The sequence below is a fragment of the Notolepis coatsorum genome, assembly GCF_963971535.1.
Source record: "Notolepis coatsorum genome assembly, chromosome: 20".
NCBI classification, from domain to species: Eukaryota; Metazoa; Chordata; class Actinopteri; order Aulopiformes; family Paralepididae; genus Notolepis; species Notolepis coatsorum.
This window is the reverse complement of record NC_140184.1, coordinates 45,577,761-45,600,853: the sequence shown is the minus strand read 5'-3', so window position 1 is coordinate 45,600,853 and position 23,093 is coordinate 45,577,761. Positions and strand designations below refer to the sequence as shown.

The 23,093-nt window shown below is 41.6% G+C and overlaps 1 protein-coding gene across 3 annotated transcripts in view; it reads right to left on the bottom strand.

The window, feature by feature from the left end:
- Positions 1-3,417: 3,417 nt before the first annotated feature.
- Positions 3,418-23,093, bottom strand: part of LOC311247363 (ubiquitin-conjugating enzyme E2 Q2-like) — a 54,419-nt gene continuing 34,743 nt past the window's right edge. For all 3 annotated transcript variants that reach the window (XM_084337736.1, XM_084337738.1, XM_084337737.1), the window contains 8 exons: positions 19,678-19,762; positions 18,906-18,966; positions 18,705-18,795; positions 18,552-18,610; positions 17,634-17,682; positions 17,380-17,475; positions 12,117-12,183; positions 3,418-7,043 (listed from right to left, as the gene is read on the bottom strand). In XM_084337736.1, the coding sequence (XP_084193862.1) occupies positions 7,012-7,043; positions 12,117-12,183; positions 17,380-17,475; positions 17,634-17,682; positions 18,552-18,610; positions 18,705-18,795; positions 18,906-18,966; positions 19,678-19,762 (540 nt within the window). In that variant the 3' untranslated portion in view covers positions 3,418-7,011. The remainder of the gene's footprint in view (positions 7,044-12,116; positions 12,184-17,379; positions 17,476-17,633; positions 17,683-18,551; positions 18,611-18,704; positions 18,796-18,905; positions 18,967-19,677; positions 19,763-23,093) is intronic.

Here is a 23,093-nt window from a genome sequence, read left to right as displayed (position 1 = left end):
TTGGTGCCCGCCTTGCTATACATTGATATGTGTAAAATGTGTCCGTGTTGTCTGGATGTTTTGGGAGCTCTGTGTATATAGACCAACCCTGTGTGAACTAAGAACTAATGGAAATAAATAGAACCTATTAGAATCTCTGACAGATATACTGGTGACGAGGCAGCGTGAGCTGTCCATCAAACTGTACTGCTGACGAGGCAGCGTGAGCTGTCCATCAAACTGTACTGGTGACGAGGCAGCGTGAGCTGTCCATCAAACTGTACTGGTGACGAGGCAGCGTGAGCTGTCCATCAAACTGTACTGGTGACGAGGCAGCGTGAGCTGTCCAGTGTCCATCAAACTGTACTGGTGACGAGGCAGCGTGAGCTGTCCATCAAACTGTACTGGTGACGAGGCAGCGTGAGCTGTCCATCAAACTGTCTTGGTGACGAGGCAGCGTGAGCCGTCCATCAAACTGTCTTGGTGACGAGGCAGCGTGAGCCGTCCATCAAACTGTCTTGGTGACGAGGCAGCGTGAGCCGTCCATCAAACTGTACTGGTGACGAGGCAGCGTGAGCTGTCCATCAAACTGTACTGGTGACGAGGCAGTGTGAGCTGTCCATCAAACTGTACTGGTGACTGTAATGTTATGTCTAGTAACATCAGGGACTAGATTACGCGGTGCAGTATACCTGTGTAATACAAGTCAGCCTACAACAGGACGGAGCATGCGCAGGACCATCCCGCCAGAACACCGGCTAAGCATGCAGTCGTGTTCCGAGTCAACCCATACCTGATGTTGAATAAAGAGTGTTTACTAAACCAACCGAGTGATTATTTAACATTACAGTGACGAGGCAGCGTGAGCCGTCCATCAAACTGTATTGGTGACGAGGCAGCATGAGCTGTCCATCAAACTGTACTGGTGACGAGGTAGCGTGAGCTGTCCATCAAACTGTACTGGTGACGAGGCAGCGTGAGCTGTCCATCAAACTGTACTGGTGACGAGGTAGCGTGAGCTGTCCATCACACTGTCTTGGTGACGAGGCAGCGTGAGCTGTCCATCAAACTGTACTTGTGACGAGGCAGCCCTCTCATCACTCAAAGGAACATTATTTCTCCAGAGTCAGATAAGAAGATAAATATCAATTTCCTCTGTGTTCAGTAGAAAGCTCTCCGGCTGCAAGCTAGCCTAGATTAGCACAAATGCATGGAAGTGGATACGGACCAGCTAGCCTACCTGTTGGCCAAAAACACCTCTCCTGGAGTGTTGAGCTAAGCTAGTGGTCTGTATCCGCTTCCATTCCTTTGTGCTAAGAGAGGAAATTGGTATCCATCTTTTTGTCTGACAGAGAAGACAGTAAGCACATTGCCCATAATGTTGGCGTGTGTTGGCCGGATTAATATGCAACCTGAAGTGAAACAAGGCAGACCTATCACTGACACGATGAACCGAACACAAATGCCATATGTCGGCCCATGACATCACTTCCTGTAATATTTACGTCTGCAAGCCACCACTGCCTTAACTCATTGAGCGCCAGGGGTCGCCGTCTACCTTCTGGGTAGAACGCCATCGCTGTAAGTCAATGGGGAGACTGCGAAACTTGCAAGTGCTTAAAATATATCTTATATTATAGCTATGGGTCTAATAACACAGTTGATTGTCATTGAAATAACGATTAAAACCAGTTTTCTTGTGATTGGCGCTCAACGGTTGGCGAGATAACCCGACTTTTCGTGATTGGTACTGAAAGAGTTAAACATCCAACATGCCCCAAATTATGTCAATATCTTAACACAATCAAGCGATATGTCGTTTGTTCATGTCGACCGTTCATTGCCAACGACACGATATGTCGTTTTTTTTTTATTAGCGATTTGAATTCATATTTCATCAATCTAGTCTCACGTTAGTGCTGCAAACTCTCTCTGAGCTCCATTGGGAAAATACCGCCCCTATCGTCTCCCTGTGGTACTGCACCCCCTTTGGAATGGATTGCATGAAAACACATGGGGGGGGGGGGGGGGGGGAATACAGCTCCGCAAGCCACCCGAGAGGATCCAAGTAATTTCCGAGCCCCAAATCAGCGTGGAATACATATTTCCAGTACCCAGCGTTGGATCAATAAACGCAATCGATATTTGGAATGGCGATCAGGAATTGGAATAATCTTTTTGGAGAACATCTGATCTGAGGTAAGGAATCTATTTTACCAGTCTTGGTATAATCAGAGCTATTTTCACAGAGATATCAGCGTGTGCCCTATGTGTGTGTGTGGGGGATCAGGAAATAAGAGATTCGATTTTTCAGCTCGCTTCTCTAGCGTGCATAAGTACACATATTATACTATCGATAATCTAGTGTTTATTTGAAAACGATTCATAAATAGGCCGAAAAATGACAGTTTTTTGTGTATTCCAGAATATTCCAGTAAAGGGCGTTTATCACAGAATCTTTATATTTTCCTGAAACTTTCAAAAAACGAGTTTTTCAAAATGGTATAAAACGGAAATGAACAGATTAAAAAACAATCCGTTTAGACAATGTTGACTGCAAACAAGTCATTGATAAGCGACGGCAAGATTAGACACAGCCATAATTTAAGACATAGTTTATGCATTTGCAAATATGAGAGCTCTATCATTGAAGTGGGTGGTGGCAAGGAAGCACTAAAGCTCGCACCGAGCTCCGGCATTGAAAGTGTTAATACCATTTAGTACTCATAGCTGTGTGTGAGCGGAGAGCTTAGTGGAAGGAACAAAACAGGCAGTCTCAACAGTCTAACAATAACCACCATACTCATTCAGATGGATTGCATTTAGTGCTTTTATCCAAAGCGCCTTAGGCCTATGCCTCATTCATATTCTGCAGAGGAAACCATGCAAGGTGCCAACCTGCTCATGAGGAGCAGTTAGGCCGGGGTTAAATGTCAACCCGCTGCACACACCATATTGAACCAGGAACCTTCAGATTACCAGAAGGCCGCTACCTCCTGAGCCAGTCACCCCCAGGTCATACCGGATGTCGTCATTCAACTCCAACGCTTGCAGGTCAACATACTGGTTCTATTAATAGTAACACAGCAGAATGTAGCCATTTGTTGATTAACTGGCTCCTTGGTTCCAACCAGTCATGGTGAACAAGCAAGGCCTGTGGACTGACGGTCTAACACTGACACCAAATAACTTGCATATGGCCCCATCTGCTGGGCGGTGTGCCAAATGGCCACTATCTTGATTTCCAGGGCACCCGTCTTTATGTACTCCGCTACCACTGTAGCCTGCAGTACCTGTGTTTAATTGTGGCCGTCAATGTCAGTTGGCTAAACCAGCAGTTTATGATTTGGTTTGCAAAAGATCCATTAGTGCAGGTATAGGATCACAATAAGTGTATATCACATACATACATAAATGAGAGCACACCATACAAAAAGGAATACTTCATAAAATTCTTTATTCATAAACTTGATGCAAGTTTACAAATTACTGTACATGGTCAAAACCCTTGCAATGAAAAAAAGGAGAAAAAAAAAGAAACCAAAAGCATGCCAACAGTGCATAACTTTATAACCCGGCCACCACAGAATGAAGCAAGAAAAATAATCCAGAACCCAACTAGTCCAGATCTCAACCAAAGGTTGCTCATATGTTGTCAAATGGTTATGTTAGTCAAGACAACCTGTATTGGTAAGAAAGCGACCATTATTCACTGCACAACAGAAAAGAGTTACACTATGGGGCGTAATGCCAGGTTGATGTGAAGAGTTACACTATGGAGCATAATGTCAGGTTGGTGTAAGAGTTACACTATGGAGCATTAATGTAAGAGTTACACTATGGAGCATAATGTCTATGGAGCACTGGTTGATGCAAGTCTATAGCTGATGGTACAGGAATATGAACTGCTACTGTATTGAGTCCTCCCGACATCTTTAAAAAGATAATTCTGACGGGTAAGAGAGCATTACAGTGTCTCTGATGTCAATGGTATCGGTTCATTAAGACAAATGCACCACGAAGTAGCAAGTCCTGTGCTATAATGTAACCAAACCACCAACACAAGTAAATTAACCAAAAATAATTAAAAAAAATAAACACAAAATAAAACATCTAGTCTTGCTATGGACTCCACCCAACCCACTGCCCAGCATCTTCAGTAACAAAACCACTTGATACATTGACATGCAAAACACAGCGATATCAAGGGGACAGGGCAGACGAGAATTCTGAACACACCCATAAAGAGCCTGACAATTGGAGGGGGTGAACTATTATCACTTAAACTTGCTCAACAATAGTTTGATCAAGTGCAACCCAAAGGCCAATCGGAAAAAGCTCGTCTACTTTTGCAGCCAAAAAACAGCAAACCATTACGCAAACCCTTCTAAAACAGGGCCACCATTTTACAACCCCCGCCCCCCCCCCCCCACAGACAAAGCAAGTACACGCTTCATTCTTGACAATATTCTGAAGCAATCCCTTGCAAAGTCAAGTGTGCAGTATGTATTCCTGAGTTTGCTTCTCCAGAGAACACAGGGGATGGCTGGATGTCATGTGACCATAATGAATGAAGTGAATAGTACAATAACCTAACATCCATGACAACGAAGTGACCTCTCTCAAACCAGCCCTTTCCTTGATCCTCCAATCACAACTGTTGCTTCCCTCTGACAAAAATGTGTACAACTGACTTTTCATTTCAAAATGTCATGTCATTACAAAAAACGTTTTATTAAACTTTTGTCCAAGGGAAGGAACAGTTATGATGGAGGCTCACAAAAAGAGGGTGGGGTTTGAGATAGGTCAATTGTGACAAAGTCACTATAGAGGGTGAAGAGGAATGTGTAATGAGGTCATCCTCCTCTAAATAGGATGGAAGTCTTGGTGAACACCACTCATGATATAATCCTGGGGTACAAAGTGGAATCGCTGGTACAATACAAAAAAACAAGAAACGCGTAGACTCCCCGTTTTACAGAATATGCCCATTGCTACCTTTTCTTGAGGATACCTGTATTATAAATGAGGTTAGTATCAGAGTGATCACCTAAAATGACTGGAAAAAAACTAGTTCCTATGCTGGTTTTTCAGGACAACACACTTAAAATAATGTGAATACCCACACAATGACACCAAAAGCATGTGTAATAGCATTAACCAGAATGCAAAACTAAAGTTTTCTGCATATTATTCACATTATATCCAAAGACTCTGCATGCTGAAGTTAACGTCAGCGGAGAGCGTGGTCATTAGTAGTAACCGGAGGGAGAGGGGTGGTAATAGGAAGAGCTGGGGTCCTTTCTTTTCAAAGTTTAACAACTATTATGGAAACAATGGAATAAAATTGATTTCTGTGGGTGAAGTCAAGTGGGTATATAGGCATGGATATTGCTGCGTTTGAACGGCTATGAGGTCAAAGTGTCCAAATGAAAGAAATTTCACCTTTTGTCTTTTCTTTCAAGGCTATATGGGCTAGGTAGAGTGGTCGGGATGCAAAGCGGTCACATGGATTAAATAGATGAAATCACTGTTACGCCACTAATTTTTTTATTGATGAGTCTCAGCCCGACTTCACCTCCCATCTCTCCTCTGCGTAGCCTTACTGATTCATCAAGTTGAGTCATTAAGTACAAAGAGCCTAAATCTGTGGAATGCCAAAAAACAAACCCAAGAGAAAAAAAACAAAAAACAGCTGCATCAATGCAATTACTGTTACAGCCATTGTAGTAAGAGGTCCCATTGAATAAGAGGAATGATAGTCATTGGTGTCAATAACAAATCTAAGTATTAAAACTCAACATCAAAACAGAAAGAAAAAAAACAGCAGTAGTCATTAGGCTTACAGAAGAACGTGGTTTAAAAGGTGTTTTGATTTTTACTTCTGCAAGTGTATCAATGAAGAAGTATTTTCTTTCCTTATTCTATTTGAGTGAGATACCTTGAAAATAAGCTGCAGTGCCCCCTGCTGTTTAATAGTCAAGGGTCTACTAATGCAGTCTCTGCCCAGCCAAAGACCCAGACAAGGTTTTACATTTAAAAACAATTAAATCCATTCGCAGAAATACAACTTTACAAGTTTACATGTGTGGAGTTAAATTCAACTACATTTACATTGTGATCAAAATTCCAACTCGCCTCTCGCTTAGCCCAGTCAAGTTTCGGTAAGCTGCCAACCTGGCCAAACACTGAAGCCTTTTGGGGAATGACCTAGTTAAGTATTAGTGGTGGTGGCTTCTGCGGCCTCCACCGTGCCGGCTCCACAGGATAATCATTCTCCACCACCCGGTACCAACAGAGGCCAGCGAAAGTCTCAATAGCTTCCTCCCCACTTCAGTGACTTCAGGCTTTTTAAGACGAGGCGTTTTCTTGTAAGCAAGCTCGTCTCGGTAGCGCGTTACTCCAGGTACTACCGTAGGAGAAAATCTTGGCGTTATACAGATATTACATTTGCAACAAACATGACAGAAGCCATCCGTGGGGAGCGAGGCGGTGTGTGTGTCCTCTCACTGCCGGCAAAATAAAACCTCCATTCCAGACACTGCTGTTGCAGTCACAGAGAGGGGACTGTCACTTGCCCCCCCCCCCGGAAAGCTCCAGTCTGTGGCACAGGGGGGGGAAAAAGGGGGGGATGGGGAAGGGGTGATACTTGCCTCCATTCATTGTTTGCTTGAGGGGTTGCGTGTGACAGTGACGTTGTAACAGAGAGTAGATAGATTGTATGGGATAACAGAGATAAATAACAAGATAGACAAAAAGAGATGATCCCCTTATTAACAGCAGATTAGCTGGGATGTGAAGTGTATTTTGTGTGTGTGTGTGTGACTGGGCATTTACAGGATGGTCAGAATATGGTTGGTTGGGGGGGGGGGGGGGGGGGTTCACACTCCCAGTGAAAATAACTTGAGTGAAAACACACAAAGAAAAAGGTGGTAAAATGAATATTGGTTATAAGAAAATGGGGGAGGGGAGAAAAATAAGTGTTTATCCTAAGACATGAGGTCCCAGTGCAGGCATGACGATGCTCCTCTCCTAGCCATCCTCTTTAGGGGGTGTATACCAGCCTGGGGAGACACAAGGACACTTCATGACCATACAGGAAAAGCACAACAAAACAACAAAGAAACAACAATCCATGCCTGCCTGCCAACCAAAATATAATAATGTCCGATATTATCGGCCAATATTGGCATTAAAATGTAATATCAGAAATGATCTGTAAAAATGTTTAATTTATGTAACCTTTATTTACCCAGGCAAGCAAGTAAGAACAAATTATTATTTAATTTATTGTGAAAAGTATGCATAATGTGTTTTTTGGGGGGGGAAACCCCCGCATATATCGGTATCGGTTGATATCGGTATCGGAAATGAACACATTCGGGGCCATCTAATCTCACGCTAAACTGCCAGCATTTCAAAAACAGACTTGCATTGTATGTGAGGCTGTTTGTAGAGCTAAATCTATTGCTATCTGTCCATTCTCATTGTCAATTGAGACCATAAACCGTCCCTTCAAAATGGCTTAAAGAAATAATTCTTTCATCAATACGTTCTCATTTTATAGCCTCGTGAATATAAGCGTTATATGGGGTTTGGTCTAGTATATTTCCTGGAAGGCGAGATACAGGGCGCTAAGCTAATAACTAGGGCTGTCAGTTTATCACGTTAATTACATTAATTAATTACACAGCAAATTATCACGTTATGAAAATTAACTCAAAATTACAATCATTCCATAAGAACGTAGAATACACATTTACAGACATTTTTTAATATGGTCCATTTGCATGTTCTTGGTATCTGATTATAGGGACATCTATGGATCTCAGGAAATGTATTCCCAGTGTCAGAAATACTGTGTCTGTTACTAGGCTTGAGTCAATTGTAATGAACCAAATGAGAATATAAATAACATTCTTCTGTGAATAACACCATGCTCAAATTGACCAGACCTGAAAAATCTAAGCAAATTAATAGATGGAAGATGATTAAACAGAAGGTTTTGTAGATACAGTACTGAATTCTGCCATCCGGACACATGCAATTTGAAATATGATTATAGAATATAGAATATCAGGCATAAAATGGTTATGAGATTAAAATGTGATTAATTAGATTAATTAATTACAAATCCTGTAATTAATTAGATAAATTTTTTTAATCGCCTGACAGCACTACTAATAACATTAAATCGAACAGCGTTTCGGCACTACAGAAGCTAGAGCTAAAACGCAAAATGCATATTGTCGGTATTCATGGTCCACCATGAATGCATGAAAGGGGGGGGGGGGCGGGGGACGTCGTTTCTGATTATTGATTACCAATAACCACGTTAGCCTCAGTAGCCACATTCGCTGATCGGCTGGTTGGCTATCAAAGCAAGGCCTGATCAGCATGTAATTTACGTGAAAAAGATCTTACCGTGGGCCGATTGGATCCCCAAAAGGATTTCCCAGTTATCGATCGCCATCTGGTAGATCGATATGTCCATTGGCTGATGATATATTCCTTTACTGCATAGTTAATTCGGCGTCGCAAAAGGTATTCCAAGCTACAGGCTACACGTATAGAATCCAGCTAACTGGAAACTATTGAAAAAAAAATAAAAATAAAAAGAGAGCACCGTTCTGCCACAGGGAACACTGCATTATCGAGACAGCGCCCCTACGAGGATCTGGCCGGTAATGCACTTTTCAGAATTCGAAGAGTGGGGTAAATCTGCAGTGCCGCTCGGTGACATTGAGTAGGTTATTAAAATGGAATAAAAGCCCTTTAAGCATGGTGCCGAAACACGGACATGTCCGTGGTCGGGCGGGAGTGTGTTAAGAGTTGGACAATATTGGTATATCGGTAAAAAAGCCAATATCGAACATCCCTAACAATAAGCTATAATAAGCTTTAGGGCTGGGCGATATAACGATAACGATAAATATCGCGATATATTTTAATAATCGATATCGAATATCGAAATAAAATAAAAATCGAAAAATCGTTTTTTTTTTTTTTTTTTTGTGACCTGCAACATGGCAGTGGACAGACCTGTCTTTCTTGCCTGCAACTTAAAGTAATGGCTTTGCTTGTCCAAATGACAATACTGACCAAATTGAGATTTATTTTTCTCTTGTCCATTTATTTTGTTTGCTTTCTATATAGTGAATCATATTGCAATATTAATCAAAATACTCTCAATTCGATATTTTTTCCAAATTGCTCCGCCTGAATTTAAGTGTTAGCCGCTCTTGTTGCTTGCACAGAAAATGTTTTCAAACAGAGAGAGATGTCGCAGACTCCAAAATGCAAATTTAGTCAATTCCACAAAATAAATTAACACTATGATCGCCGGGGACGAGTTTACACGTCATTCCTAGCCATACTCATTCTGCCGAAGACGCCGTAACTCGTCTTTGATGTCAATATTTCAAAAATCTGTCATCGAAATCATATTTCCTTTCCGGAGCCCTGAGACACACTGCTGATCTCCTCTCAACTCTCTAGCGGTTCAAGAGCGCCATCTGGTGGCCGATCGGCAGATCGCCAACCGGAAATTAACCTTTGAACCGGAAGTGCTCATCCATATGTGGTCCGGGCACTCGCTATCGTTAGAGAGACTCCGTCTTGATACAGTGAACATCGATCGGTGCAAATAACTCGAAAAAACAACATGATTTGGACATATATACTATTAATAATAGTATTATACAACCTGGAAATGGATCGGGCATTTCTCCATCCCATAATAGAAAAATATCTGTTCCACGCTCATCTGCCAGCGGCGCGAGGAAGCCACGGTGAGTTTCAACGTTATTTTCTAACGTCTTCTATACTAACTGATCTGATGAACATATGACCCACTCTGGATGAATCATCTAACGCTGCCCACGGAATTATAAACGATCCCCCGCCCATCCGGTCATCATCAGATGATACGTAGAAAGGAGCGCCATCTGGTGGCCGATCGGCGCAATCGCCAAACAGGAAGTGCTGTGGAGGTTGTGCTGGTCGGCCATATTACTTCCGGGCACTCGGTTTGGCTGCCGGCACTCTGGCTCGGCACAATATATAGCGATCCATTGCCAATAACTCGATAAACAACATGATTTGGACGTATATAGTATTATACAAGCTGGAAATGGTTTATCAGGATAAACATCCCATAATCGAAAACGGTCTACACCACGCTGATCGTCCAACGGCGCGAGGAATATCCGGTAAGATTCAGCGTTATTGTTGAACGTGTTCCATATAAACTGTTATGATGAACATATGACCCACACTAGATGAATGATATAACGCTGCCCACGGAATTATAAAAAATCCCCCGCCCATCCGGTCATCATCAGATCATACGTAGATCATTCTAGAAGTACGTCCAATTGAAATTTTTTATATCGCCCCGATTGCCATCAAACTGTATTTCATCATCAATATAATGCATTTGGGGCTATAGATCACGTTCTGGAGAAAGCTGCAGAAAGAGATGAAAACATACTTATACATTAGACCATACTTTACTATGAATATGTGAATGAAAAAGTTTAACGTTGCTACACAATGAACAATACATATAGGACTTTGAATGGGCCCTAATAATGGCAATGTAGCAATAGAATTTAAAAAGTTATAGCCATGCAAAGAAGGGGAACTTCTCCATAGACAAATGGAGCCGGCAACCTATGGTATATAATGAATTTAACCCATGGCACCCAAAGTGTTAATATCGCCTAATCTATGTTTTAAATTATGGCTATGTGTCTAATCTGCCCATCGCATTATCAAAGACTATTTTCCAGTCAGTGCTGTCAAGGCAGATTGGTTTTTTTATCACGTCATTTCCGTTTCAGAGCATTTAGAAAAGCACCCATTTTCAGATAAAAAACAGCCCATTCTGGACCATTCTATGAAAATCGTCTTTTACTGGAATATTCCACAACGTTGATATTCGTCTGCCTTTTATGAATCGTTTTCAAATAAACGCTAGATGATCAATATTATACGTGCACGCAAGCACATTCGGGCCGCGCACGGATAATCGCTGCGTTGATTTCCTCTTGGACTTTTACAGTGAAACCAAAAGAGCCCATTTCACAAAACAGCTTATAACTTCATCAAAATTAGTCTGATTATCTTAACACTGATAACATAGAGTCCTTACCTGACATCAGATGGTATCCAACTGGTATATTCCAATTCCTGATCACCAATCGAAAAAATCGATAAGTGTATAGATCCAACGCGATACAGTAGAACTCCATGATCAGCGGGGCTCAGAGGCTCCAGAATGAACTGTGGTAACCCCGGCTGGATCAGTGGACTGGAAAGTGTGGACTACCGGATTTTTTCCCCCATCCATTTTCATTGAGTCCATTCCAAAATCCCTTATGTCATCTGAAAGACGATAGGGGGCGCTTTTTTCCACATATAATCTCCGGCGGTGCTAGTGTATACTCGGGTAGGCTCGCGTGACGCAATATGATTTCAGATTGCTAAAAAAAAATACAAATAAAAAAATTCAGAGAAATCTTGTGCGTGGCTTTCAACCACATAAAAATAAACCCGAGATATCTCGTGTGTGGCAGTTAAAGTGTTAAGAGTAATTCAACTCTAAAGTTAAGTCAATAATCCAATTTATTGCCTACAAATGGCATTGAGGGGGACTTTGTTTATCTCAGTTTTGAATGATGAACAACAGGAGAGGAGCCATTTAAGCCACAGTTGTCATAGAAAACAATGTTCAACATGATCACCTAGTGACAGAAGAATTATATACGAGGTTAAAACTCGCCATACGCTTGTCATATTTGGGGCTGTGTGCAACAAAGGACTTGTTTTCTAAGCTGAAAACACCCAAACAAACAAAGTCATGCTGCTGCCATTTGTAGCATAGTGTAAATACACGGCACTCTCATTGCACAGTGGACTATTCAAAGAATACGCTGACCTCAGGAAAAAACAATTTGGTGGACACAGCCACTTAGACTGTGCATGTAAACAGAGACAATGCTTACGACAGCAACAATGTGAACCAAGTATTATTGGTGCTCAGCAGTCAGTAATTTTCCCAAGCTTGGACTGATGCATGGAGAAGGGTTTGGTTTCAGCGATGTTCCCTGTAACTGGAGAGGGGAAACACTCACCATTCTTTTCATGGATCTGGACCAGGGACTTGTAGGACTGCTGTGCTCTGGCAAGATTATACTGGTTCTGAACAAAGACACAAGACATTCTACCTCAGAAACAGAGTTATGTTGCAGAGACAATGACAAGTACTGAACGAAAAGAGCAAACAGAAATTACAGCAGGAGACCAAATATATTGCTCCTGGGGAGGTGAATACCCCACACACAATAACAACCATCATTGAAAATATGTTAAAATATGGTTGGGAAGTAGTGTTGTCAAAAATATAGATTTTAAAATATAGATTGATACTGAATATTTGAACGCATCGATACCAGTTGCCTGCGCCTGCATTTTTCTTGCTCCGGATACTAGGTGCAGTCGGTGGTGCCACACACACACTCACAGCTATTAGGGCTGAGAAATCTGACAACTGGGTTGCAATTGATTTGACTATGGCAAGTAATTAATTTAGTAAAGATGCTGTTGTGCTTGAGAACACACAGTACACCTCTATAATAAAGCATAGGCATAATAGTAAAGCATACATTTTTACTTAATTTCTAATATTTTATTATATGATTGAGTTTTTCTTAAGACCTAATCTAACATGAGGAAAAAAAACAGCTCTTCTCTTACAGTACTAAACAAGCACTCGAGCAATTAATACAAGTACTCGATCTGGGAAAACATTACTTGTGCCCATCCCTAGGTAATGGTAAATGGTGCATTTATATAGCACTTAAAAAAAAAAAAAAAAAAAAAGTCCCCCCCCCCTCCTTTTTCCGATTTTTCTCCCATCCCACTGTTAGTCGTTATGCCAATTCCCAACCCCCTTCCTGGTTGTTGCGCACTCCCCCCTACTGTTGGTCCGGGAGGCCGGAGACTGTCACATGCTTTCCTCCGACGCATGTGCAGCCAGCCGGCAGCCAGCCTGGCAGCGCAGATTCTCACCGGGAGAGTGTAACGTGTGGAAGGTCACACTACCTCCCTCCAGATCCTACCCTCGCTGTGCAGGCGCCCCGACCGAACTGTAGGGGTCGCTGTCCACAACGCCCAGGACCCACCCATCAGCTTTCCCACCCCTAACACTGCCAATGGACCCGTCTCAAACCCTGCCCTCTTTTCTTGATCCTCCAATCACAGCTGTCGCTTACCTCGGACTTCCTCGTACGAGGAAGTCCGAGGTAAGCGACAGCTGTGATTGGAGGATCAAGAAAAGGGGCAGGGTTTGAGATAGGTCTATTGTGTTAGTATGAACGACCAGCCAAGCTGATAGCAACGCCGAGAGCTGGATTCGAACCCAGCGTCTCCAGCGTTGATGGCGAGCGCTATATAGCGCTTTTATCCAAAGCAGTTTACAATTATTTGTTCCTTAAATTTGACCCATTCACTCATTCACACACCGATGGCGGAGGCAACCGTGGAAGGTGCCAACCTGCTCATCGGGAGCAATTAGAGGTCAAGTGTCTTGCTCTCGACACGCTGCCCGGGAATCGAACCGGGAACCTTCGGATTACCAGACGACCATTGGAATATGATTGGTATATATGATTGCTTGATATAATATCAATCAAGTGATCATGGGCCAAAGGGCAGACCTAACTCATCAATAAATAGCTTGATAATGGCTTCTACAAACATGCCAGAGTATTGATTCCCTGCACTTCACACCCACTTGACTCCTGTTACAAGTCTAACACAGTGAAAGGAGTGATGGCACAGGTAGCAGATTGGCTATAAATAGACTTGCATAGTCAGTCTCCTCATTCCTATGCTAATAATATTTAAAACATAAATGGAAATAACATTTGCTGTTTTGGCCTTAGTCCCCAAACGCATAACAATACAGACAATTTAAAAAGTCAGAGGGCTTGTGGAAGGCACTCTGTAGTGAGTTGCAATCCGACAACTGATGCTTGGTCTACTTTAAAATTGTAATGGGAGCCTGTAGCCAGATTAGTAGTTTACAGTAAGAGACATGATTTGTGGCATGTGGTCTGACCAAGGTCAGAGGTCAGCATCCCTCCGTCCGTCCCCGGGGCAGCAAGGTGCTACACTGCTCTGCCGGGATCAAATGACCAGCCGGTTAGACACAACAGGTCAGTTGTGCCATCTGCGACTAAAGAGATCCATAGTCCACTAACGGTGGTAGAATTTTGTTGACTAATTGAACTGTCTAATAGTCATCCAATAATCAATAGTCCAGTCTAGTAATTCAACACCATCATCAGAAAATTAAGTACCAATCGACCACAGGATAAAAAGGTACATAATGTACATTGTTATAGCCATAAATAATATATTTATGTATTGTATCTGCAAAAGTCCAAAACAAACACTGCAACCAGGAGCTGAACCAACTATCATTGCAGTTGTGAGAGAGTACTTCACTTCAGGTTAATTTTAACATTCACTCAGGTTGCACTAGCTGAAATGCCTTGCCTATGGCTATTCGAGAAAGTCCTACATTTGCTGCTCTAAAGAGACAGCTTAAATCATGGCTCATAGGCAGGCAGACCTGTGAACACAAGGCCTAGTGGCATTTGGGGGGGCGATAAGACATTTATGATAGCAATGAGCACTTTGAGGCACTGCCTAATATGTACTTTTAAAACAAAAAAATAGAGCACTTTAGCATTTGCACTTTAGGATATGCCCCACCTAGATAGCACTCTAGTCGCATTTTAGGATAAGTATTACTCCTGTCATTTCTACTTCTGCTTTGTGTTTTAACCTTGTAATTGTACCGTATGCATTCCTGGTTTAATGCATTTGTGGTTCTATGTATCCTATTTTTGGTTTCATGTACTGTATGCACTTTTGGTCTTATGTGCTTTTATGTGGGGACTACCGATGAGATTCGAGTGTATTTACATCAATGTTTAATTGCAAAATGCTGAATGTTCATTAATACATTGTCCCTTACAAATAAACGAATAAATTCAAATTCAACAGTGCCTGGACTCTGTATCACTCTGCCTTCAGATTCATCACTAATGATAGATACAACACTCATCATGGTGTCCTTTATGAGAAGGTTGGTTGGTCCTCTCCGACGCAGAGGTGCAACAAACACTGGTATTTGTTATTTTTTAACAACCTTATTGGTAAGCTTCCTCCTTATACTACATCATTATTGGAATGGAATTTTGGAACCTATGGAACCGTTTTTAATGACTAGCTGGTCCATAAAACGTAAAGAGTTTTAACGTAAACAAGGACCTCGTGTATCATTGGGACTCATTCTGAGACGCCGAGATTGCAATGCCGGCCGAATCCTGCTAGGTGAATCCACCTAGCCTTTGAAACCTTATTTCACACTGTGTTACATTATATATGGTCCGGGTGGAGAAATGGTACCCGGGCAAGTGAAAGGCTTCATTCGAGCCACTTGGAACGTGTCCAGCACACTTCATGCATAGTTTGTCCCATTTCATGTCAGAGACCCGATGGACATCAATACTAGAAATCGCGATCAGACAATTGGAATATTCTTTTTGCAATACCTCCTATCAAAGGTAAGGACTATATGACATCAATCCTACTTTTATCCTACAATGATTTCACATCGATCGCAACGATCAACGTATGTAGTATTCAAAACGTATGCCGTTGCTGACGATCAGAGCATCACAAAACGACCCCCCCTTTGATGCCTTCATGATGAAACATAACCGACAATAAATAAAAATGACACCATTCACCATTGTAGCCTATGATAACAGCATTGCATTGGCCTATCAACCGGCTTTAATAAACAAACAGAAACAGTAGCATGTGCATCTTTTTGATCAATTAGGCTATGAAAATTAGGCTGCCTCTAAATATAAAAAGGAATTAAATAAGAATGTTTGCTAAAAAAAAAAAAAAAAAAAAAGCATTTTATATATATAAAAAAAAAGATTATAATATTTTTGTACGGATATTCGACTGTAAAAAAATGTAATTGATCTTAATAACAGAAACACCTATTAGAATTTTCGAATATTTGGTCCCATCCCTAGTCCAGGCGAAGACGCGAACGACTTTCGCAAAATGCACATAGCGCTCCATAACTCAGCTTCCAGGAATTAGCCCGGATCACTCTGAAACTATACAATATTCACCACGGGATAACACACGAACGTATACATGATTTTTTTTTATATTTTTTACATGTTGGACGAGGGATAGTGACTGTCAAATGAGCCATAGTATTGTCTCCATAGCTATAATATAGATATAGCTCTGCAAACATCGTGACGCACAGTGAAAACTCCTATCTTTTAAAGCGTGGCCCATTGACTACAAGAATGGGGATAATGGATGCGGCTGGGTGGCGCAGCGGACATTGTGCTTGTCACCAACGCAAGAGACACCGGGTTTGACTCCGGCTGAGTTAATGGCCCGCAAATAAATGCAGTCATACAAAAAGATCTGTTTAAGTCTGTTTATCAAAGACCAAAGCATATCATGAATGCAACACCAGAGATGTGCTTATAATTTTCTTAAGATATAACTCAAAAACAACAAACCACTTAAAAAAGTATTAGTCACCTAAAACCCTGATAACTGCTTAGTGGATTTACTAAGAGGGGTCATTCCTGCACCAGGTGGCTCACTGAGCATTCAGACGTGAGCAGAAGATAAGTTGCCATTTGTAGTGCAAGGCCACATGCAAGTACCAGAACAAGCACCTAAGACTTCCTGTTCACATTGACAGATGCCACTTACATCTCACCTAACATACAACAACATCAACACCATTTAATATATGAAACAGGTGTGCTGAACACACCATACTATTATTTATTTGGATTTGAAGAATGGGAAAGTATTAATTTACAAATATGTGCAAATTTCCCCAAACATTCAATAAGATGCCCCTAGAAATGGGCTACCAGGGTCAAGATCTGCCCCCACTCAGTATTGATTTCTTCTTCTAAATTCCCTAAAATGGTTCCATTCTTACAGTGGATAATGTTGCACTTGTACTGGGCACTGGGTTCCGATAACAGTCACTATTTGGAAAAATGCCATGCCAGTCAATGGAGAACATTGATAGCCTGTCTGTACAAGCAACTGTGTTTAAATGTGAATGCATGAATTGACCCATCTCAAGCAAACCAAGCAACAGTTGTGATTGGAGGATCAACAAAGGGGGGCATGGCTTGAGATAGGTAAAATCTTAGTCAAAGCGCCATTAATTCAGTATTGTGTTGTTCATTATGCAAGGGTGTCAGATCACCACAGCCCACTTGATCAACGTGAATGAACCTCTGCAGTTTGCCGACTTACCTTATTGGCTCCAAACTGAACCCTGGCTTTTCCCTTGACTAAAGTGGCATTGATCTGCATGATAACAGACTCTATGGAATAGGCACTGCTCCAACCCTGCAAGGAAGAAGCCCAAAAAAAACACAGGTAGCTTTTGAAAGGGCAAAAGGTGATGCATTTACAGTCCAAAATATAACTATTAGAAATAACTGGTATGTATTGCGCACAGGGAAAACTGACAATCAAGTTGTACATAAGAAAACCACTGAACGCACCTGCTTTGTGAGAAGCTCCATGCACAGGGCGCCTCCTCCGAGAACATAACTAGGGGAAAGGAGAAGGATATGAGCTGTTGTAATGTTTCTGAATGGACCTGGTTCCAAGTTTCTCAAAACAATCAATAAGGTCAGAAGAACTCATCAATACTGCTTTTGTCACAAAAACAAACATGAAAAGTGACAGAGTTTTGGTCATTGTTTTGGTCAGAGGAATACACTGGAGAAAACACAAGGCAAAGTCTTAGCGGTTTCTCTTTTTCTCTCTCAGAATAGGAAACTTTTATTGCCAAATTCAAGTGACAAATATAGTGTTTAAATTTGTCAAATCATTACAATCATAATAAACAAGCTAGCGGAGAACAACGCTAACTTGTCAACTGCAACTGTAATGGGCTGTATAGTATAGTAGGCTATTTCCCAGATCTCCACCCATCCCCCCTTTAAAATGTTCCTAAAATCATGAATGACAACTAAGAGCCACTTAGGACATCAAAAACTGCAATAGACTGAACAGTTCATAATTTTCTTGCTGTTGGACTCCCCGACAGTTCCAGATATACATACAGAGAAACACCAATTTGCCTCTGATCTGGGGCGATCTCCAAAAGTCAGCATGTGCAAAAATCAGGGCTATATTCATGTAATCTGAACTTGGCTATCAAAATGCTATCGATATGGATAGAAATGAACGATCCTCCATCCCTAGATATGAGCTTCAGGTCTAAACCTCACACCACAGTAATCTCCCTTTTCAACAAGACTAGATGGACCCACTTTATCTCTCCACTGTTCACCCTGTGGAATCTACCATGTCTAGACCAATTACTTCAAGGAAAGTGAGGATCAAAGCAGTCAAAATATCACACACACACACACACACACACACACACACACACACACAATGAATGAACTCACCCTCCAGAGAGCACAGGCGAAACCACCCGCACAAACGGTGGATCAAAGGGGAAATTATCCTATGTGGAACAAGATCAGAATTTTTGGGGGGATTTATTGGCCTCAAAATGGTATTTGTCATTTTATGAACGTGCACCATAAGGGCTCACTCACTTTATATGAGAAGTTTAGCAAAATGTAATCCATCCCCTCCTTTTCCTTGAGGACTTGTAGGTCACTGTGTAAGGGGCTGTCTGGATCCACCCTGTTGGTTCACACAATCACAGTTTATTCTTATTAATTGCATGCAAAATAATACATAACCCTCAACAGAAATAAGGCTAGAATACATTGTTGTCTCCCAAAGCTACTTACGTTCTCAACTTCACATGCCATTCATACAGGCTGTCGTTGACAAGCTCCACTGAATAGATGCCTATGAATGATAAGCAAACGTAATATTAGTGGTTTTAGTGGTTCTAAAAAGTAGGGTCCATGAACCTCCTCCTTTGAGTACTTTGCCAGAGTCCTCAGCTAAATTAAAAGCTGCTTAGTTTCAAAAGTATTCAATGTACTAACAGTTAGCACAATGAGAAGAAATGGGTGTTTTGATCATAGGTATCAAACTGTTATCTCCCTACCTATAATATATGTAGTTATGCAATTCTTTAACAAGGCATACTAGAAAGACCTTGAGAACCCAGGTTTGTAGTAGTAATGCAACTGGACACTGGTATCAGATATCAGGCTAATACCAGGCTAGTACCAGGCTAATACAGAAGCATGGTGCTTGTTGCATTTTTGGCACACATAAGCATGTCTGATCTCTAATAGAGAAAAATTGATTAAGTCTCGACTCAAATATTATTTTCCACTGACCCTTAGATATTGGTCCAAGTGATTCTATACTGTTCAACAAAAGGAATGTATCAAATTGGTAATCAGCATTAGATGATACAACGATGATGCAATCCGTAGTAAAAAATAAAAAATAAAAAGTGGTTATCAAGTGCATCCTAAATTGGTAGTTCATCACATTTCTAAATCCTTTCAATTATATCTACCCAGCAAGACACAGATGATCTGAGATAACCTCAACATACATAGACCAGGCTTAATAAAGAATAGGCTAAGAGTCCGAGTGTACCAGTCTTGTAACTCTGGGACCTGTAGATCTCTCTAAGCTCCTTCATGAGGCGATCAGAGGCTTGAACTGAACCAGACACCGCACCCTGAAACACAAAACACAGGGATGAGACACAAGACACAAACACAAAGAGGACACACCACTTTGCAACAGAGGTAAGACCATGTACTATGCATAATAGGCCAACTCAAAGAGAATGTTGATATCCGGTCCCACTTCAACAATTTCCATACTCTGCTTGACTGAATGAGACAATTGCCCCTTTTCCACTGCATGGTACCTACTCGACTCTACTCTACTCTGCCTTTTCGGTTTTCCATTGCCAACATTTGCGGATGGTACCTGGTACCGGGTACTTTTTTAGTACCTGCTCTGTCGAGGTTCCAAGCGGGTAGAAGCTAGGGATGGGTACCGAAGGTACTTACCGAAACACGTCGGTACTACCGAGTATCGATTCACGTGAGATACCATAAAAAAAAGAAAAAAAAGTTTAAAAATTTTTTTTTAACCTTTTTTTCTTTTCATGTCAACATTCACACGCACAATATACGCTTACCTAGGATTTGACTCGATTCAACAACAAAGCAGTCGGGGCAATGGCAAGCCGAAAACAGTCGAAAGTGTAGTTATTTGAAGTTTGGATTTTTTTTTTCACAACTGATGTACCGGTAGGTAATTACATTTTTAGAGACTAAAGTACCGAAAAAAGGTACCGTTGGGTACCGGTATCGATTCACAGGTACCGGTACCATATCGGTTCAAATGTGAACGGTACCCATCCCTAGTAGAAGCGATACCAGAAAAGTGACGTGAAACACTGCAGACCACTGATTGGTCAGAAGAGAGAATCGTCACTACGTTATCATTGCGCTACAAGGGAGACGTCCTGCACAAAACACAACACCGCCATCTTTATATGCCTCACGTAGGATTACATTTTTTGTTTGCAGCAGGAACAAGTGCAATAAACAAAAAAGGATACATTCACTGTGTATTCTGTCTCATTTATTGATGAAACAAAACCAACATCAACACAATTTACAACCAAGAGCGGAGAGTTTATCACAAAAAGATCGCTGATTTGTTAGCTTACGTGCTAATGTGATTGCGTTTTACCATTATAATAGTTAGCATTGCGGCTAGCGTATATAGTGTGCAAAGATCAATATAACTCGCTATTGATTGTTTGTACTAGTAACGTTAACACTTTGACTGCCGGAAAACGCTTAAAAGCGTCATTCCCGGCCATGCTCAAGTTGCCGGAGGACGCTTTACAGCGTCCTTATATCAATATTTCAAAAATCTGCGATCGGATTCATATTTCCCCTCCGCTGGCCTGAGATCCACCAGGAGGACCCACTGAGCTCTCTGGTGGTTCAGGAGCGCCATCTGGTGGCCGATCGGCACAACCGCTTAACAGGAAGTGCTATGGAGATTGTGCTGGTCGGCCGTATTACTTCCGGGCACTCGCTATAGGTTCCGGGACTCGATCTCGACACACTACATAGCGATCGATTGCCAATAACTCGATAAACAACATGATTTGGACGTATATACCATTATACAAGCTGGAAATGGACCGGGTAAATCTACATCCCATAATGATAAAATTTCTACTCTACGATGATCGCCCAACTGCGCGCGGAGACTGGGGTGAGTTTTAGCGTGTAAAATTACCGTCTTCGATACTAACTGCTATGATCAACATTTGACCCACATTAGATGATTGGTATAACGCTGCCCACGGAATTATAAACGCCCCCTAGCCCATCCGGTCAACATCAGATGATGTGTAGTAACTTCTAGAAGTACGTCTAGTTGGAATTTTTTATATCGCGCTGATTGCCATAAAACTGTATTGCATCATCAATATAATGCATTTGGGGCTATAGATCACGTTCTGGAGAAAGCTGCAGAAAGAGATGAAAACATACTTATACATTAGACCATACTTTACTATGAATATGTGAATGAAAAAGTTTAACGTTGCTACACAATGAACAATACATATAGGACTTTGAATGGGCCCTAATAATGGCAATGTAGCAATAGAATTTAAAAAGTTATAGCCATGCAAAGAAGGGGTACTTCTCCATAGACAAATAGAGCCGGCAACCTATGGTATATCATGAATTTAACCCATGGCAACCAAAGTGTTAATGCTAGTAGAATAGACACAACGTGAGGTAATCATCATCCATTTTAAACCGGTTATTACCTAATGCTAACGTCAGTAGAATAGGCACGAGAGGTAATGTTAACGCTAGTAGAATAGACACGAGAGGCAACGTTAACGCTAGTAGAATAGACACGAGAGGTAATGTTAACGTCAGTAGAATAGACACGAGAGGTAACGTTACCGCTAGTAGAATAGACACGAGAGGTAACGTTAACGTTAGCAGAATAGACGAGAGTCTGGTTAATGTTGTTATTGATTGATTGAAAACCGTTTACTCTGGCTTGCTCCAAGCCCTCATGGACATAGCTATGCTCACGGATCCCTCATGCTGTACGCCAGCGGCCCCGCCTCCCCACACGGAGACAAACGGAGTACTACCTGCAGTGGAAAACGAACAAAGTACCGGGTACCTAAAGCGAGTAGAGTCGAGTAAGTACTATGCAATGGAAAAGAGGCAAATTAGCCTCATGAAAGAACATTCTCTTACACACTTCTCTTAAATATGCTCTTGAGAAGTGCTTACGAGAAATTTACTTATTTATGAAGCACTCATACCCCTCCCCCATTATTACACACATTAAACACAAACATCTAATAAGGAAGCAAAGTGAAAGAAGAACTGCTGAAATGGAGGTGCTGCTGTCCGAGCTGATCATAAGGAAGAGTGTCATCTACCAGAGCGTCATCTACCAGAGCATCATTTATCAGAGCTAGAGCTGTCCCCAAAGCCTGTTTTTGGGATTCGAACTTTGCCAGGGTTTTTCTAACGGATGTTCGAACCATCGTTTTTAATCATGCAAAAAATGTGCTCCTAAATAATTTTTCTGGTTCAGAATCAGTACCGTAGAGTCTTGACTTTAGGCACATAGCGCACATTTACGCATATAACGTAGCGCATATTTTGCTGCGGTTATTAAAAGTAGTAGTACCTACTTACTGGTCACGGGAGGCTTCAATAACGTTTGGATGATAATCCATTTTGTGAATACATTTGTTAAAACGACGGCTCGTGCCATCTTAACGTTAGCCAGCTAAACGTGCATAGCTTAACACTATCAGTGCCACTTGTTAACATGGTTGAATGTCACCACCCACTTCAATGACAGCGTTGTGATCTTTCTCTCTCTCTCTCTCTCTCTCTCTCTCTCTCTCTCTCTCTATTTTCATTCATTCCAGTCGCAGACTGTGTGGACTGACTCAAAGTGCTTATGGGCGGAGCCAGGCCATAACAGCCTGA